Source organism: Pelodiscus sinensis, chromosome 11 (genome assembly GCF_049634645.1).
Source record: "Pelodiscus sinensis isolate JC-2024 chromosome 11, ASM4963464v1, whole genome shotgun sequence".
NCBI classification, from domain to species: Eukaryota; Metazoa; Chordata; order Testudines; family Trionychidae; genus Pelodiscus; species Pelodiscus sinensis.
The window spans coordinates 30,288,258-30,301,470 of NC_134721.1; the positions used below are offsets into that span (position 1 = coordinate 30,288,258).

At 43.1% G+C, this 13,213-nt stretch overlaps 2 protein-coding genes across 5 annotated transcripts in view; one reads left to right on the forward strand and one right to left on the reverse strand.

Moving 5' to 3' along the window:
* The window catches only part of IL17RB (interleukin 17 receptor B), a 33,473-nt gene extending 27,396 nt beyond the window's left edge, over positions 1-6,077 (reverse strand). Inside the window, exon 1 of the mRNA XM_075938913.1 lies at positions 5,956-6,077. The gene's annotated coding sequence lies outside the window, so the exon portion shown is untranslated. The remainder of the gene's footprint in view (positions 1-5,955) is intronic.
* CHDH (choline dehydrogenase) overlaps positions 1-13,213 on the forward strand; it is a 36,865-nt gene that overhangs the window by 3,808 nt on the left and 19,844 nt on the right. Inside the window, exons 1-3 of one of the 4 annotated variants that reach the window (XM_075938907.1) lie at positions 6,195-6,272; positions 6,627-6,694; positions 11,761-12,590. In XM_075938907.1, coding sequence (XP_075795022.1) covers positions 11,831-12,590 — 760 coding nt within the window. In that variant the 5' untranslated portion in view covers positions 6,195-6,272; positions 6,627-6,694; positions 11,761-11,830. Of the gene's footprint in view, positions 1-6,132; positions 6,273-6,626; positions 6,695-11,760; positions 12,591-13,213 lie in introns of those variants that run through there. The other 3 variants (XM_075938909.1, XM_075938906.1, XM_075938908.1) reach the window with 3 other exon arrangements.

Below are 13,213 nucleotides of genomic sequence, written 5' to 3' on the forward strand. Positions count from 1 at the left end.
AAATAATTCAGTCTAAATGGCATTTTTTTCCCCTTAATTGTTCAAATTTTAATCTTGTCTTTTGCATGTCATTCTCTTGATGGTCTTCAGGTTATCTGTCCATGCCTCCAGTAAAATAGAGCACACTGTCAAAAATGTCTAATGTTATTAAAAAAAGCTTTAGGAAAGGACCTGGCATTTTGTTCTGATTGTATAATGCCTCCATAATATCTTCTCTTGTTACACTTGACATTTTAAATAAAAAACCAACAAACTCACACTTTATAGTAAATTTTTAGTATATGCCCTATCGATGTGATTGTTCCAGACATACAATACATGCAGGCTATGTCTACACTAGTGCGATCTTGCACCAGAAGTATGCAAATGAGGCTAAGCGTAGAATATCGCCAAGCCTCATTTGCATATATAATGAGCCGCCATTTTTGCAGAAGAGGCTCTTGCGCCAGAAGAAGCTGTCTACAGTGCCCCTTCTTGTGTAAGAAAAACCCTCTTGCACAATGACGTTACGCTGATTATTTTCAGTAATAACAGTCTTGTGCAAGAGGGTTTTTCTTGCACAAGAAGCGGCACTCTAGACAGCTCCTTCTGGCGCAAGCGCCTCTTCTAAAAAATGGCGGCTCATTAGATATGCAAATGAGGCTCAGCAATATTCCATGATTAGCCTCATTTGCATACTTCTGGCACAAGATCACCAGACATAGCCGCAGTTTTAGAACTGCTCAACAGATTATAGTTGATCAGTCTACTGTGACATTACAGTACATCTTGATTCTGTTCCATACTTACAGTAATTCACTATTAATAATTAAATCTACTTATCCTGAATATGTCAGCGATAAGTTACTTATTGTTCAACAACACATCAACTTATGATGTCCTGTGGGAACATGAGAGAGTAGTCTGTTCTGCAGGGATTAAAAATAAACTACTACTAACATCAATAGCTATTATTCCTCTGTAGTGATGGAAAATTAGAATCAAATGTACTCTGAGAAGCAAATCCTCAGGTGATATAAATTGACATAACTTTGTTGAAGTCAGTGGAATCACAAGTTTTGGCACTATTACAAAATGTTAATGTAAAATAATACACATACACAGCAGAAGTCTGTAAATGAAATACTTTGTTTTTTCTCAATTAGAAACTAAAGTTCAACAACAACAAAACACACAACAACCTATATCACCTATAACATCCCACTGAACAGAAAGCAAATTAACCAGGGGCTATAGGCAGCAAACAAGAAATATTCCCTCAATTTCTCATTAGCTTCAACAGAACAAACACAAACATCTGACTGACTCATCTTTATGTAAGGGGGGGGAGGGGGAAATGGTCCTGCAATTGTGGGGAACTTTCCTGGCTTCTATACTACCCAGGAGAAATGGACCAGCGAAAGGATATGAGTCCCCGCTCCCACTCTTTTACCCAAAGGTCTCCCTGACCCTGAGGACAACCCTTCCACTCTCCTGAGTAGCAGAGACCTCGAAATCCTAACAAGGCTGGGCCCAGGTTTTCTGGGGCTTAATCCCAGACCTTGTAGTCACTTAGGGCAGGGGCTAGGGCATCCCCACTCTGGGGTGCTGTCTTCACACTTGATGCTTTCTTGACCCAGTGGTCATTACATACAGTTCAAAGCAAATACAATTTATTAAAACAGCAACTGATTAAAAAGAATAAGGAAAAAATGAAAGGTTAAAAGAGAACACATAGCCCTGCTCTATAGCATGGGGACATCACAAACAGCAGTTTGCAGAGTGTAAGGATAGTTCACAGTCTGTTCCTTATAGGGCTCTCTCTCAGGCCTTGGCTGTGCTGCCCGGGAGGCTGCAGGATGGACACACTTGCTCTGGCAGTGAACACATGACTTCAGGCTCTAGGTGGCAGGACCCCTCTCCTAGTCAGAGTTACAATCCCTCTCCAAGTCTGGCCTGCAGGGCCTCTTGGCTGGTGGTGTCTCTCTGCCCAAAGCCTTTCCCCCCCCTTTGCTGGTCCCAGCTGCTCACCACACCCAGCTGCAGACTATGTTGCTTTGCCAGCCTCCAGCTCCTAGGGTTGCTCCTCTGACCCCTTTGGCTCTGGTCACTGTAGGTCTGCCTCTCAGCGCAGCTTTTACTCCTTGGGCTGTGTGTCTGGCTCTGTCACTGCAGACTACTCCTCTGTACAGCCTGGATCCCTTGCTAGTCGTCTTAGCTCTCTCCCACTTTGACTCAGACCCAGAAAATCCCAGCACACACACAGGGCGGGACCTGGCCTTCTAATTCCCCTATTTTCCTGTCCAGCCTGTCAATCAGGCTGACCTGCAGTGTTGGCTTCTTCTCATTGTCCCTGGGATCTGTCAGTCTCAGGGCTCTGATTTCTCATGGACCCTTACCCTTTTGATACTGGGAGTTGGCCAACCAAAAACTCCCACTGAGTTTTAGTAAGGGGCTAAGTCCCCTTACATTTAGCTTATTCCCTGCTTTTAATCTAAATCAGGGATGGGCCCCTAGGGTTGCCAGGTGTCCAGTATTGACCTGGACAGTCCGGTATTTTTGCCTCCTGTCTGGTAAAATTCTGAAAATACCAGACAACTAAAATGTTGCCAGGAGGCAAAAATACCAGACACTTGGCAACTGAGCCCAGTCCCCAGGGCCAGGCCCAGGCCCAGCCCCACTCCTCCTGGACCCTCTGCTTACCTGGTTCCTCAGGGAAGCTCCCTTCTTGGTCAACCCAGAAAACAAGATGGCTGCTGGCAAAAAGCCTAAAGACCTGAGCAAGGGGAAGCAATGCCTTCCTGGGTCTTAATGCTCAACCTCTACTCTTCCTAGCCCTATTCTGACTCTGTGCACACTTAAAGGGGCCATGTTGTTTTAATGCTGTTTTATTGTATTTATTTATTTATTCTTGCTTAACTCTTGGGTCTTTTTTTTTTCCCAACCACCACTTTGGTATCCCCTCCTTCCCCCCCCCCAGCAGAATTTTTTCCCTGTTTTTTTTTGGGGGGAGGGGTGTTTGTTGTTTTTGGTTAAACCATCTGGGAACCATATGGGCCCCCACAGGCTCTGGTGTGCAAGGATCAGGACTACTAGTGAGGGTTTTTTGTTTGGGTGGTGGTGTTTTTGCTTCTCACTTGTGTGTGGCTCTGTGCCTGACTTTTTTTTTTTCTGTCAGTGGTCCCTGACCCAAAAAAGATTCCCCACCCCTTTTCTAAATGATCAGCTTTACATGCTCACCATCACCAGTCATAGCTGTTACAACTGGACAGTCTCTATCCCAAAGGATAAATGGGCAGAAGTCATATCAGAAATGGTAATATACAAAAACTTGTAGAACATTTTAACCAACCTGGGCACTCATTAATGGATTTAAAATAGCCATTCTGCTACAAAGGAATTTCAAAAACCAATTACAGAGAGAGGGAGAAAGGAACTAGCCTTCATATGCAAATTTGACACTCTCTCTCATGACTTGAAGAAAGACCTGAACTGGATGGGCCATTATAAAACCTGTTTTCCTTACTTTCAACACCCAATTGACATCAAAGCTAGTATGGGACACTTCCAGTCCACTCAATTAGATTCATTAGCACTAGCAGTACAACTGACATGTACTCCCCCCTTCTTTTTCTGTTATAAATTGTGAGGGTCTCCCTCCTTTTTGCTCTACTATGCTCATCTGAGGAAGTAGGTTTTGCCACGAAAGCTCATGATCCTTGTATATAGTGTTGCTACAGGACTACTTGTTGTTTTTAACTATGGTGGAATTGAAAACTTTAATCTCACAATGACCAGGAATTTGTTTTTGTAATACACTTGACATTTGTAGAGCATATTTTTAAATATTTTTGACATTGCTTAAAAGTAAGCCTTCCTAAAGGATTTTCATCAGGGATCAAAGTAAGGAATTAGTTTCTATAATACATTCAAATCCTGATTTTTTTTCCATGTGGCTGTAAAATAAGTGGTATCTCCACTGAAGTCAACTTAGTTATAACAATATAAAACTCATGTATGAGAAAAATCAGTCAGTCCTCACTTCAACTGCTAAAAAATACACAATTATCCATATCTTTTATGTAACAGCAGATCACCTGATCACCAGGATACAAAATCCTGCTAACATTTATGACTACTAAGTCATGCTGCTTGGGAGAACAGAGAAGGAAGACAAATTATAGTTTCACTTTCCTAAACTCCATGTTCAGGTGGATTTTGCAGCCTAATACAATGGTAACTCCTCGAACTTTATCTTCTGGAGTACCATGTTCATAAACACAAGATTTCAGCCATAAAACTAGGGCCCTTCCAAATTGACAGCAATGCAAAATGCATCACATATCATGAAATATGGTATTCTCCCTTGAAATCTTGCCTTTTATGTGCTTATACCCTATATTATACAAATTTAATGGGGGAGACTAGTGTTTCTCAAATTGGGGGTCCTGACCCAAGAATGAGTTGCAAAGGGCTCACAAGGTTATTTTAGGAGGATCACAGTATTGCCACCTTTACTTCTGCATTGCTGCCTTGAGAGCTGGGCAACTGAAGAGTGCTGGTTGTAATGTTGGCCACGTGCCCAGTTCAAGGCAGCATCCTGCCAGCAACAGTACAGAACTAAGGGTGATAATGCCATACCTCGTGATATGCTTACTTCTGTACTCTACTTTCAGAGCTGGGTGGCCAGAGTGATGGCTGCTGACCCGAGGCCCTGCTCTGCAGGCAGAAGTAAAGGTGGTACTAGTAACATACTTTGCCACTGTTAGTTCTACGCAGCTGCTGGTTCTAGTTCTGTCTTCAGAGCTGGATTCCTGACCAGCAGCCGCTGCTCTCCAGCTGCCAAACTCTGAAGGCAATGCTACTACCAACAGCTGCGTAGGGTAGCAGTGCCGCAATCTTCCATACTATAACCTTGTGACTCTCTCCCTCCCTCCTCCCACACACTGTTTATTTATTGGTCAGGCCTGTACAATTACACCACCATAAAATTTCAGATTTAAATATCTGAAGTCATAGGGCTTTAAAAATCCTATGACTGTGAAATTGACCAAAATGGATTATGAATTTGGTAGAGCTCTACATATTAGGGATGTAAAAGGTTAACCCTGGACAGGGGTGCTGCTCCAGCCCCGTGGGGCCCACTGCAGGCAAAGGCTACTCCGGCTGTCTACTCCTCACCCTCCTCACTGCAGGCTACGTGCTGTGGCTCCACAGGAGCCCGCTGCAGAGCCTGCAGGGGAGCCTCCTTGAATATGGGGCTGGAACCCCTGCTGGCCTCTGCAGTATAAAGCTAAGCCTTGCAGCGCATTTAACCATGTAACTGCTAAGATTTTTAGTAGTTACAGTTATCTTTTTTTTTAATGCATTTTTACATCCCTATTACATTTAAGCTGAAAACTAATACTTTGTCAGGGAAAGCAATAGAGCCATGCATACAACCTAGTTGCTAAGAAATATAGACAGCCAAGCTAGTATACTGCCCCCTTCTTCAGCACGGATGCCGTCCCTCCCCCCTCATTCCACTCTCTCCCAGGGCTGCAACTAAAGATCGCAGAGAAACAGTTGTAAGATCACCACTCTCCTGTTTGCTTAAAGCATACTTGTTTTTACATGCAGATGTTCTCCCCAGTATTTAAGAAAAACTTCTAAGGCTCAAAATTGGCTCAGTCACAGAGATTTAAGGTCTCACATGAATATTGGGGAGCAGAATTTAACCTTAACGTACATATACATTTAATATACTCAAATATAACGTTAGGTCTTTATTTAAGAGTGTTTTTAATGAACATAGGTGTCTACAGTCTAGGGATATCAAATCCCATTTAATTGGTTAACCGGGGATAGGTGGGTAGGATTAAACATAATATTTAACTGGTTAACCAATTAAAAGGGATTTCATGTCCCTTCTAGGGATGTAAATGACTAAACGGTTAACCTGCGGTGGGGGTGTACATGTGTTCTAGCCTTGCTCACCAGCAAGTGCCAGGCCCCGAGTCCGTATTTCGCTCCTGAAGCTCAGCCGCAGAGCCCGCCCTGCTGAAACTCAAGCCCCCCGAAGTGCAGCTGCTCTGACTGCGGCTTGTACGAGCACGTCCAGCCCCGGCACATGCCCCCGCGAGCAGGGCCAACCCTGTCCCAGCCGGGGCCCCTTCGGGAGCCCGCCCCCTTGTCTCTAGCTGCCCTTTGGATGGTCCAAGGGCCAGTCTGCTGCTTTTCGCTCTCCGGCGGGGGGCTAGAAAGCTGCGGTGTCGAGCGGGGCCGTGGCGCTGTGGAGCCGGGCTCGCAGCCCTGTGAGTGCGCTTGGGATGTGGGGGGCCTGAGGGGGAGCCATGTGCCGCGGAGGTAGCTTGGGGCAGGCAAGGCGGCGCGGCAGTCCCTGGGCTGGGCTCGCCTCGCCTCACACAAACCCCACCTCGGCCGCGAGCTAGGTGCTGAAAGGCTCGGCTGGGGACCGAGGGGGAGGAGGGATTCCCTCAGGTTCATTCCCCAACCGCCCTTTGGCGCGGCTCGTAACAGCCCGGAGCCTTTGGCCGAGCCCAGTCGAGCCGCGCCGGCGGAGGCGCTTCTTTGAGTTCCACCTGCCGCGGGGCAGCGGCGTGGCCAGACCCTTCCCGCTTTTAGCTCCTTCCCTCCCGGCCCCACAGGAGCTGTCCCTCCGCCCCCTCGCTTTGTACCTCCCCCTGGAACTCCTGCGGAGGGGCTGCAGCGTCAGGTAACGTACAGGCGTTTATACTAACGGACCGTCTGGTAGCGGTAGCTCATGGAGGCTGAAGGCAAAGGCTCCCTGTGAAAGCAAATGGGCCAGGCGCAGAAACGATTTGTATAGTGGGACTGCTAAAGCCATTGAATAAAACAACAAACCCCGATTATAATGGAAAACACTTTAAACCCGGGGTTGCTGCAGCACTCTTAGTTCCCTCCTGTGTAGTTGGCAGTCTGGCCCACGTGTTATATTAAAAGGTTTCTCTACTGCTCTTGTCACTTGCTTGTGGGCCCTGGCTGGGTGGGTAAGGTTGAACACTAACTTCTTAATACTGCTGACACTTTTACATGAAAGGACCCTGGCATATTTCCTTAAACAAGTGAACTTCATTTACTAGCAAAATTGCAGAGAAAATTATCTGACACTTCCATAAACATTAATTTAGTTGTGCTTAGTGTCTTACCCTTAGGCTAAGTGTAGACTGCAGGCTTTTTGCGCAAGAAGTTTTTGTCAGAAGAGATCTTCCACAAAAACTTCTTGCGCTAAAGAGCATCTACATTGCAAAAGTGCATCAAAAAACCAATGCACTTTTGCAAAAGAGAGTGTCCAGACTTCCTGGATGCTCTCTCTCAAGTAAGCAGTGATTGCTATGGACAGAATGGCCACCAGGGCATCTGTGCTTTTTCCTCTTCCCTCTGCTTATGCAAAAAATCTCTCTTCCCTGTCCACACACGCCTTTTTGCGCAAGAGCTCTTGTGCAAAAAGGCGTTCTTCCTCGTAAAATGAGGATTACCAATTGCACATAAACCTCTCTGATCTTTAGATTTACTTGCGCAAAAATGCTCTTGAGGTGTGCACACTGAGTTTTTGTGGAAAAACAGTCATTTTTCCACAAAACGGCCACTTTCCCACAAAAACTCTAGGCTGTGTCTAGACTGGCAAGTTTTTCCGCAAAGAAAAACTTGCCAGCTGTCTACACTGGCCGCTTGAATTTCCAGAAAAGCACTGACAATCTCATGTAAAATCATCAGTGCTTTTCCGGAAATACTATGCTGCTCCCGTTTGGGCAAAAGTCTTTTTCCGAAAGACTTTTGCACAAAAGGGCCAGTGTAGACAGCATAGTACTGTTTTCCGCAAAAAAGCCCCGATCGCGAAAATGGCAATTGGGGCTTTTTTGCGGAAAATCGCGTCTAGATTGGCCACGGACGCTTTTCCGCAAAAAGTGCTTTTGTGGAAAAGCATCCTGCCAATCTAGATGCGATTTTTCCGAAAATGCTTTTAACGGAAAACTTTTCCGTTAAAAGCATTTTCGGAAAATCATGCCAGTGTAGACGTAGCCCTATAGTGTAGACATAGCCTTAGCATTGGAACTGAAAAAGAAAGGCAAGTCCATATGTTTTTCTTTGAAATCATACCTCTTGCAGAGAATTAACAACTAAATATCATTACTATTAATGGGAACATTACGAGATGGAAGATAAACATCTAGGTAAACTAAACTATGATATTTTAGAGAAAAGTCACAGGAAAACAATAACTGTGTTCTACCGGTCCTCACTGAAAATAGGTGAACTTTACATACTTACCAATAACAACCTTCTTCTGACCCTGGCAAATATTGAAGGAATTTATTTTTAGCAATAATAATAAAGATCTCAGTATGTCTGTACTATATAGTTTGATACAGGTATTTTTGGGTCACCTCCCAAACATGCACAAACAGAACTAGGAATTCGGCATTCTGTTTGCTTTTATCCTGTTAATCCCTCAAAGAGAACGGTATACACTGGATTTAGATTAAGGTTAATGTGACTTTTCCAATGCGTACACCAATACTCAGATTCATTTGAATGCCTTGGACTCAGTCTTTAAGTTGCTATCTCACTTTTAACTTGAACTTTCTGGTGTCATGGCTCATTGTCTCTCAGCAGGGATTTCCAACAGTGACTATCCCTTATTTAGCAAATTTGCAGTTGCAATATCTTAAAGAAAGCAGGTCTAGTTTCAATACAGAAAGCGAAACAAACAAGCCCATGAAATGTTAGTATTTAAATTCTCTAAAACTATTAGTGAAACCTGTACCAGAGACCACTTTTTGTATTCAGACATCATCTTTAATTATCTCTGCCCAAAAACATCCCCTTAGAAAAGGAGAACAGTTCTGCTCCATCTCTAAGTAACAGATATTTGTTGGTTCCTTGAGCACTTAATTAAAACAGATTTAATCCCACTACAAACACTCCCCCCCCCCCCAATCACATGAGGCATAAAACTTACTTAAATGATTTTGACCCCTTACTACCATCTGAGAGCAGGTTATACAAAAAGGGTGCATCTAGATTGGCAAGATTTTGCGCTAAAGTGGCCGCTTTTGCGCAAAAACTTGCCAGCTGTCTACACTAGACGCTTGAATTTGCACAAGAGCACTGACTTTGTAATGTAAAAAATCAGTGCTTCTTGCGCAAATACTTTCCCGCTCCTGCTCGGGAAAAAGCCCTCTTGCGCAAGAATACTTGCGCAAGAGGGCCAGTGTAGACAAGGAAGAACTATTTTGCGCAAAAAAGCCCTGATGGCTAAAATGGCAATCGGGGCTTTCTTGCGCAAAATCGCGTATAGACTGGCCACGGATGTTTTTGTGCAAAAGCACTTTTTGCGCAAAAGCATCTGTGCCAATCTAGATGCGCTTTTGCAGAAATACTTTTAACGGAAAAGTTTTTCCGTTAAAAGTATTTCTGCAAAATCATGCCAGTCTAGACGCAGCCAAATAGTATGTTATGAGCTGCAGTTAGTTTCTCAGGAGGTATTTGTGTATCCATTTCAAGTTGGCATGATAGTCTCAGAAATCACAAGTTTTGAGGCGTTGAACAGGATTCTCTCTGGTTAGGGTTAGACCTCAAGCTCCATCTTTTGTCTTGTTGTCTAGAAAACATAAATCATCATCTACAACTAAATGATTCTGGAAGATTGCATTGGGTTTTAGCCTCCCCAGGAACTTGGAATAGAGATTAAAATTTTCCCTGAGGAGTCTTTGGTCACCCATGACTAGAGAGATTCCTCACAAATCTGTGTTAGAGACTATCCTAATTACATACATAAGATGGGGGAAGATTCACCAGCCACAATAGTCAACATAAAGCCCAAACTTTCAATTTCAGTTTCACATCTTTCCTCAAATTTAATTTTATTAATAAACAGAAGATGCAAAAGAGGTCATAGTAATACAAAGCATTGATAGTAGAAGCTTGTTCCACTTCGTACAGGCTAGGCTAGGACAAACCATACCCTTTCCTCCTACATACCTTTTCCTGCTACTCCAGGCCATCTGCTTCAACAAGCTTACCTCAGTCCTCATCTTTCTCAAAATCACACTCATACATTCTTTTAAATAGTGCCCAGCAGGCGGTCACATATTTGATCAGCTGACCTATTTCCATCCTATATCCTGCTTGGAGAAAACATCTCTCAGAATCTTCCATTCTCCAAGTATTTACTCCTGTAACAGATGTACAAGTCACGTCTGTATTGTCAGCATGGTGTTACAACACCCTGTCTTAAGAGACTGCCACAATGTCTCCTCAAATATATTGCACACAGTTGCAATCCAACTCTATTAGAAGAACTGTCTCAAGGAACTATAGATTGTTAGTGTCTTTGGCAGCTGAACAGATTGCATTGTTATACCTGTAAATTGATTATATTAGTGTAAATCTGATGTACAGTTTTGCCAACTCTCACTCTTTATCATGAGTCTCACAATATTTAGTACTTTTTTAAATTCTGAGATGGAGAATATGATTAGGCAAAGAAAAAACACCCACAATTTTATTATTCTCGTGACTTCCGAACTTTTTGAATTTGCAATACTGGAAATAATGGCATTACATTGATCTAAAGCTGGTGTGAATAAAGGAGATTATGGCCTGCTGTTTCTCGCCAAACCTCCCTATTCTCTGTAGCTATTCCAGCCTGTCTTGTAACATCTGCAAGAGCAGGTCTATCTTCCTGTGGACTTTGGACTCCTATTAAATACTAGGGATACATTATATGTGGCTATGTCTACACTGGCATGATTTTGTGCAAAAGCAGATGCTTTTGCGCAAAAACTTGCTGCCCGTCTACACTGGCCGTAAGTTCTTGCGCAAGAACACTGATGTTCTAATGTGTGAAATCAGTGCTTCTTGTGCAAGAACTCTGACGCTCCTGCTCAGGAATAAGCCCTCTTGCGCAACTGTTCTTGCGCACAAGGCCAGTGTAGACAGGCAACATGAATTTCTTGTGCAAGAAAGCCCGATGGTTAAAATGGCCATTGAAGCTTTCTTGTGCAAGAGAGCATCTACACTGGGCATTGATGCTGTTGCACAAAAGCACATCTCTTGCACAAAGGCGCATGCCAGTCCAGACGCTCTCTTGTGCAAATACTCTAACTCCAAATACTAATATACATATATATATATATATATATATATATATATATATATATATATATATATATACATACACACACACACAGGCTACGTCTACATTGGAATGATTTTGCGCAAATACTTTTTAACGCAAGAGTTCTTGCGTTTAGAGTATTTGTGCAAGAGAGCATCTACACTGGCACGTGCCTTTCCGCAAGAGATGTGCTTTTGCGCAACAGCATCCATGCCCAGTGTAGATGCTCTCTTGAGCAAATACTCTAAACGCAAGAACTCTTGCGTTAAAAAGTATTTGTGCAAAATCATTCCAATGTAGACGTAGCCTGTGTGTGTGTGTGTGTGTGTGTGTGTGTGTATATATGTATAGATAGATAGTGTGTGTGTGTGTATATATATTTACATGGACTGGGCAGGAGACTGGAAATGAAGACACCTGCATTCTGTTCTAGATTCAGCCATTTCCTAGTTGTGTGAGCTTTAGCAAATTGCTTCTCTGTACCTGTGCACTGCAGTTATCCTTATGGATTGCCATATAATTGATGTGGATTGTCAGCTTTCTTTTAAAATGATGCACCAGAATTTTAGGTCACATGTTGAGTCCTTTATGATGGTTGAACTATATGCAACACAATTAAGATCTTTTTCCTTTTCTAGGACAAGATATTTGATATTGCATTGTATGGAACAAGAAGCTCTGAAAAAGAGAAGGCGTATATAAGAAAGGATGTTTCATTTGATCAAAGGAGTTAAAAAATATTATGGTCCTTATGTCAATTCAATTCACAAAGTAGCAGGATTTACATTTAAAACACCCATATTCAAAAGTTTATTGTCCTACAGTGGACAACAGTTAAAATCTTCACATACCTTTTCTAAACTTAGCTCTGAAAATGCAGAATCTTATAGTTATATCATTGTTGGAGCTGGATCAGCAGGGTGTGTATTAGGTAGCCGATTGAGTGAAGACCCTCTTAGTACCATTTTACTTTTGGAAGCAGGCCCAAAAGACACCCTTTTAGGTAGTAAAAGATTAATGTGGAAGGTTCATATGCCTGCTGCATTAACCTATAATCTTTGTGATGACAAATATAATTGGCATTACCACACAACACCACAAAAGCATATGGATAATCGAATTATGTACTGGCCCAGAGGTAGGGTGTGGGGTGGCTCCTCATCTCTCAATGCTATGGTATACATTCGGGGGCATGCAGAAGACTACAATCGATGGCATAGAGAAGGTGCCTTGGGATGGGACTATGATTTTTGCCTCCCTTATTTTAAGAAGGCACAGACTCATGAGCTGGGCCCTAATCTATACAGAGGTGGGACTGGACCATTGCATGTGTCAAGGGGAAAGACAAACCACCCTCTTCATCATGCATTCCTGGATGCAGCCCAGCAAGCTGGCTATCCTTTCACAGATGACATGAATGGTTACCAACAAGAGGGATTTGGCTGGATGGATATGACTATACACAAAGGTAAATCTTAAGGAGTTACTTTAGGAGCGAATAGGTATCTAACTTATAATGGGTATTTAAGGGTCAATCCTGTGATGGGGTGCAGTCGCAGAAAACCCCTTGTGGGTGCTTCCCAGTGTGCTGACAAAGCCACTGGCACTCACCTCGCTCTTTGGGGCTTTGCCCTGTTCTGCTGGGCTAAATCTCCTGGTCTCCCCAAGCCAAGGCACAGAGCTGAGATCACTGCTCCCCCAAGGGGAAATACAGACAGTGATTCTCTTCAGATCCAAGGAGAATGCAGTTTTGGGACCAACTTCCAGGGAAACCATTCCCCAAAAGTGGTCAGAACCCCAAATATATTATTCAGGTAAGTCCCCTTTAGTAATGAAAGGAGGATGTACTCACTGATTGCTCCCTCCAGTAACAATTATTTACACTGGGTTTTATAGTAAATAACAGTGATTTTATTAAGTACAAGCAGTAGGATTTAAGTGGTTGCAAGTGAAAACAGGTAGAGCAAAGTAGATTACAAATTTAAAATAGAAAATGCATAGCTACTTCTAACACTAAAAACTCAGAACAAACTTACTCTAAAACTGTTCTTATTTCAGCTAAGCCTCCAAACCAGAGAAGATCCTTTTCAC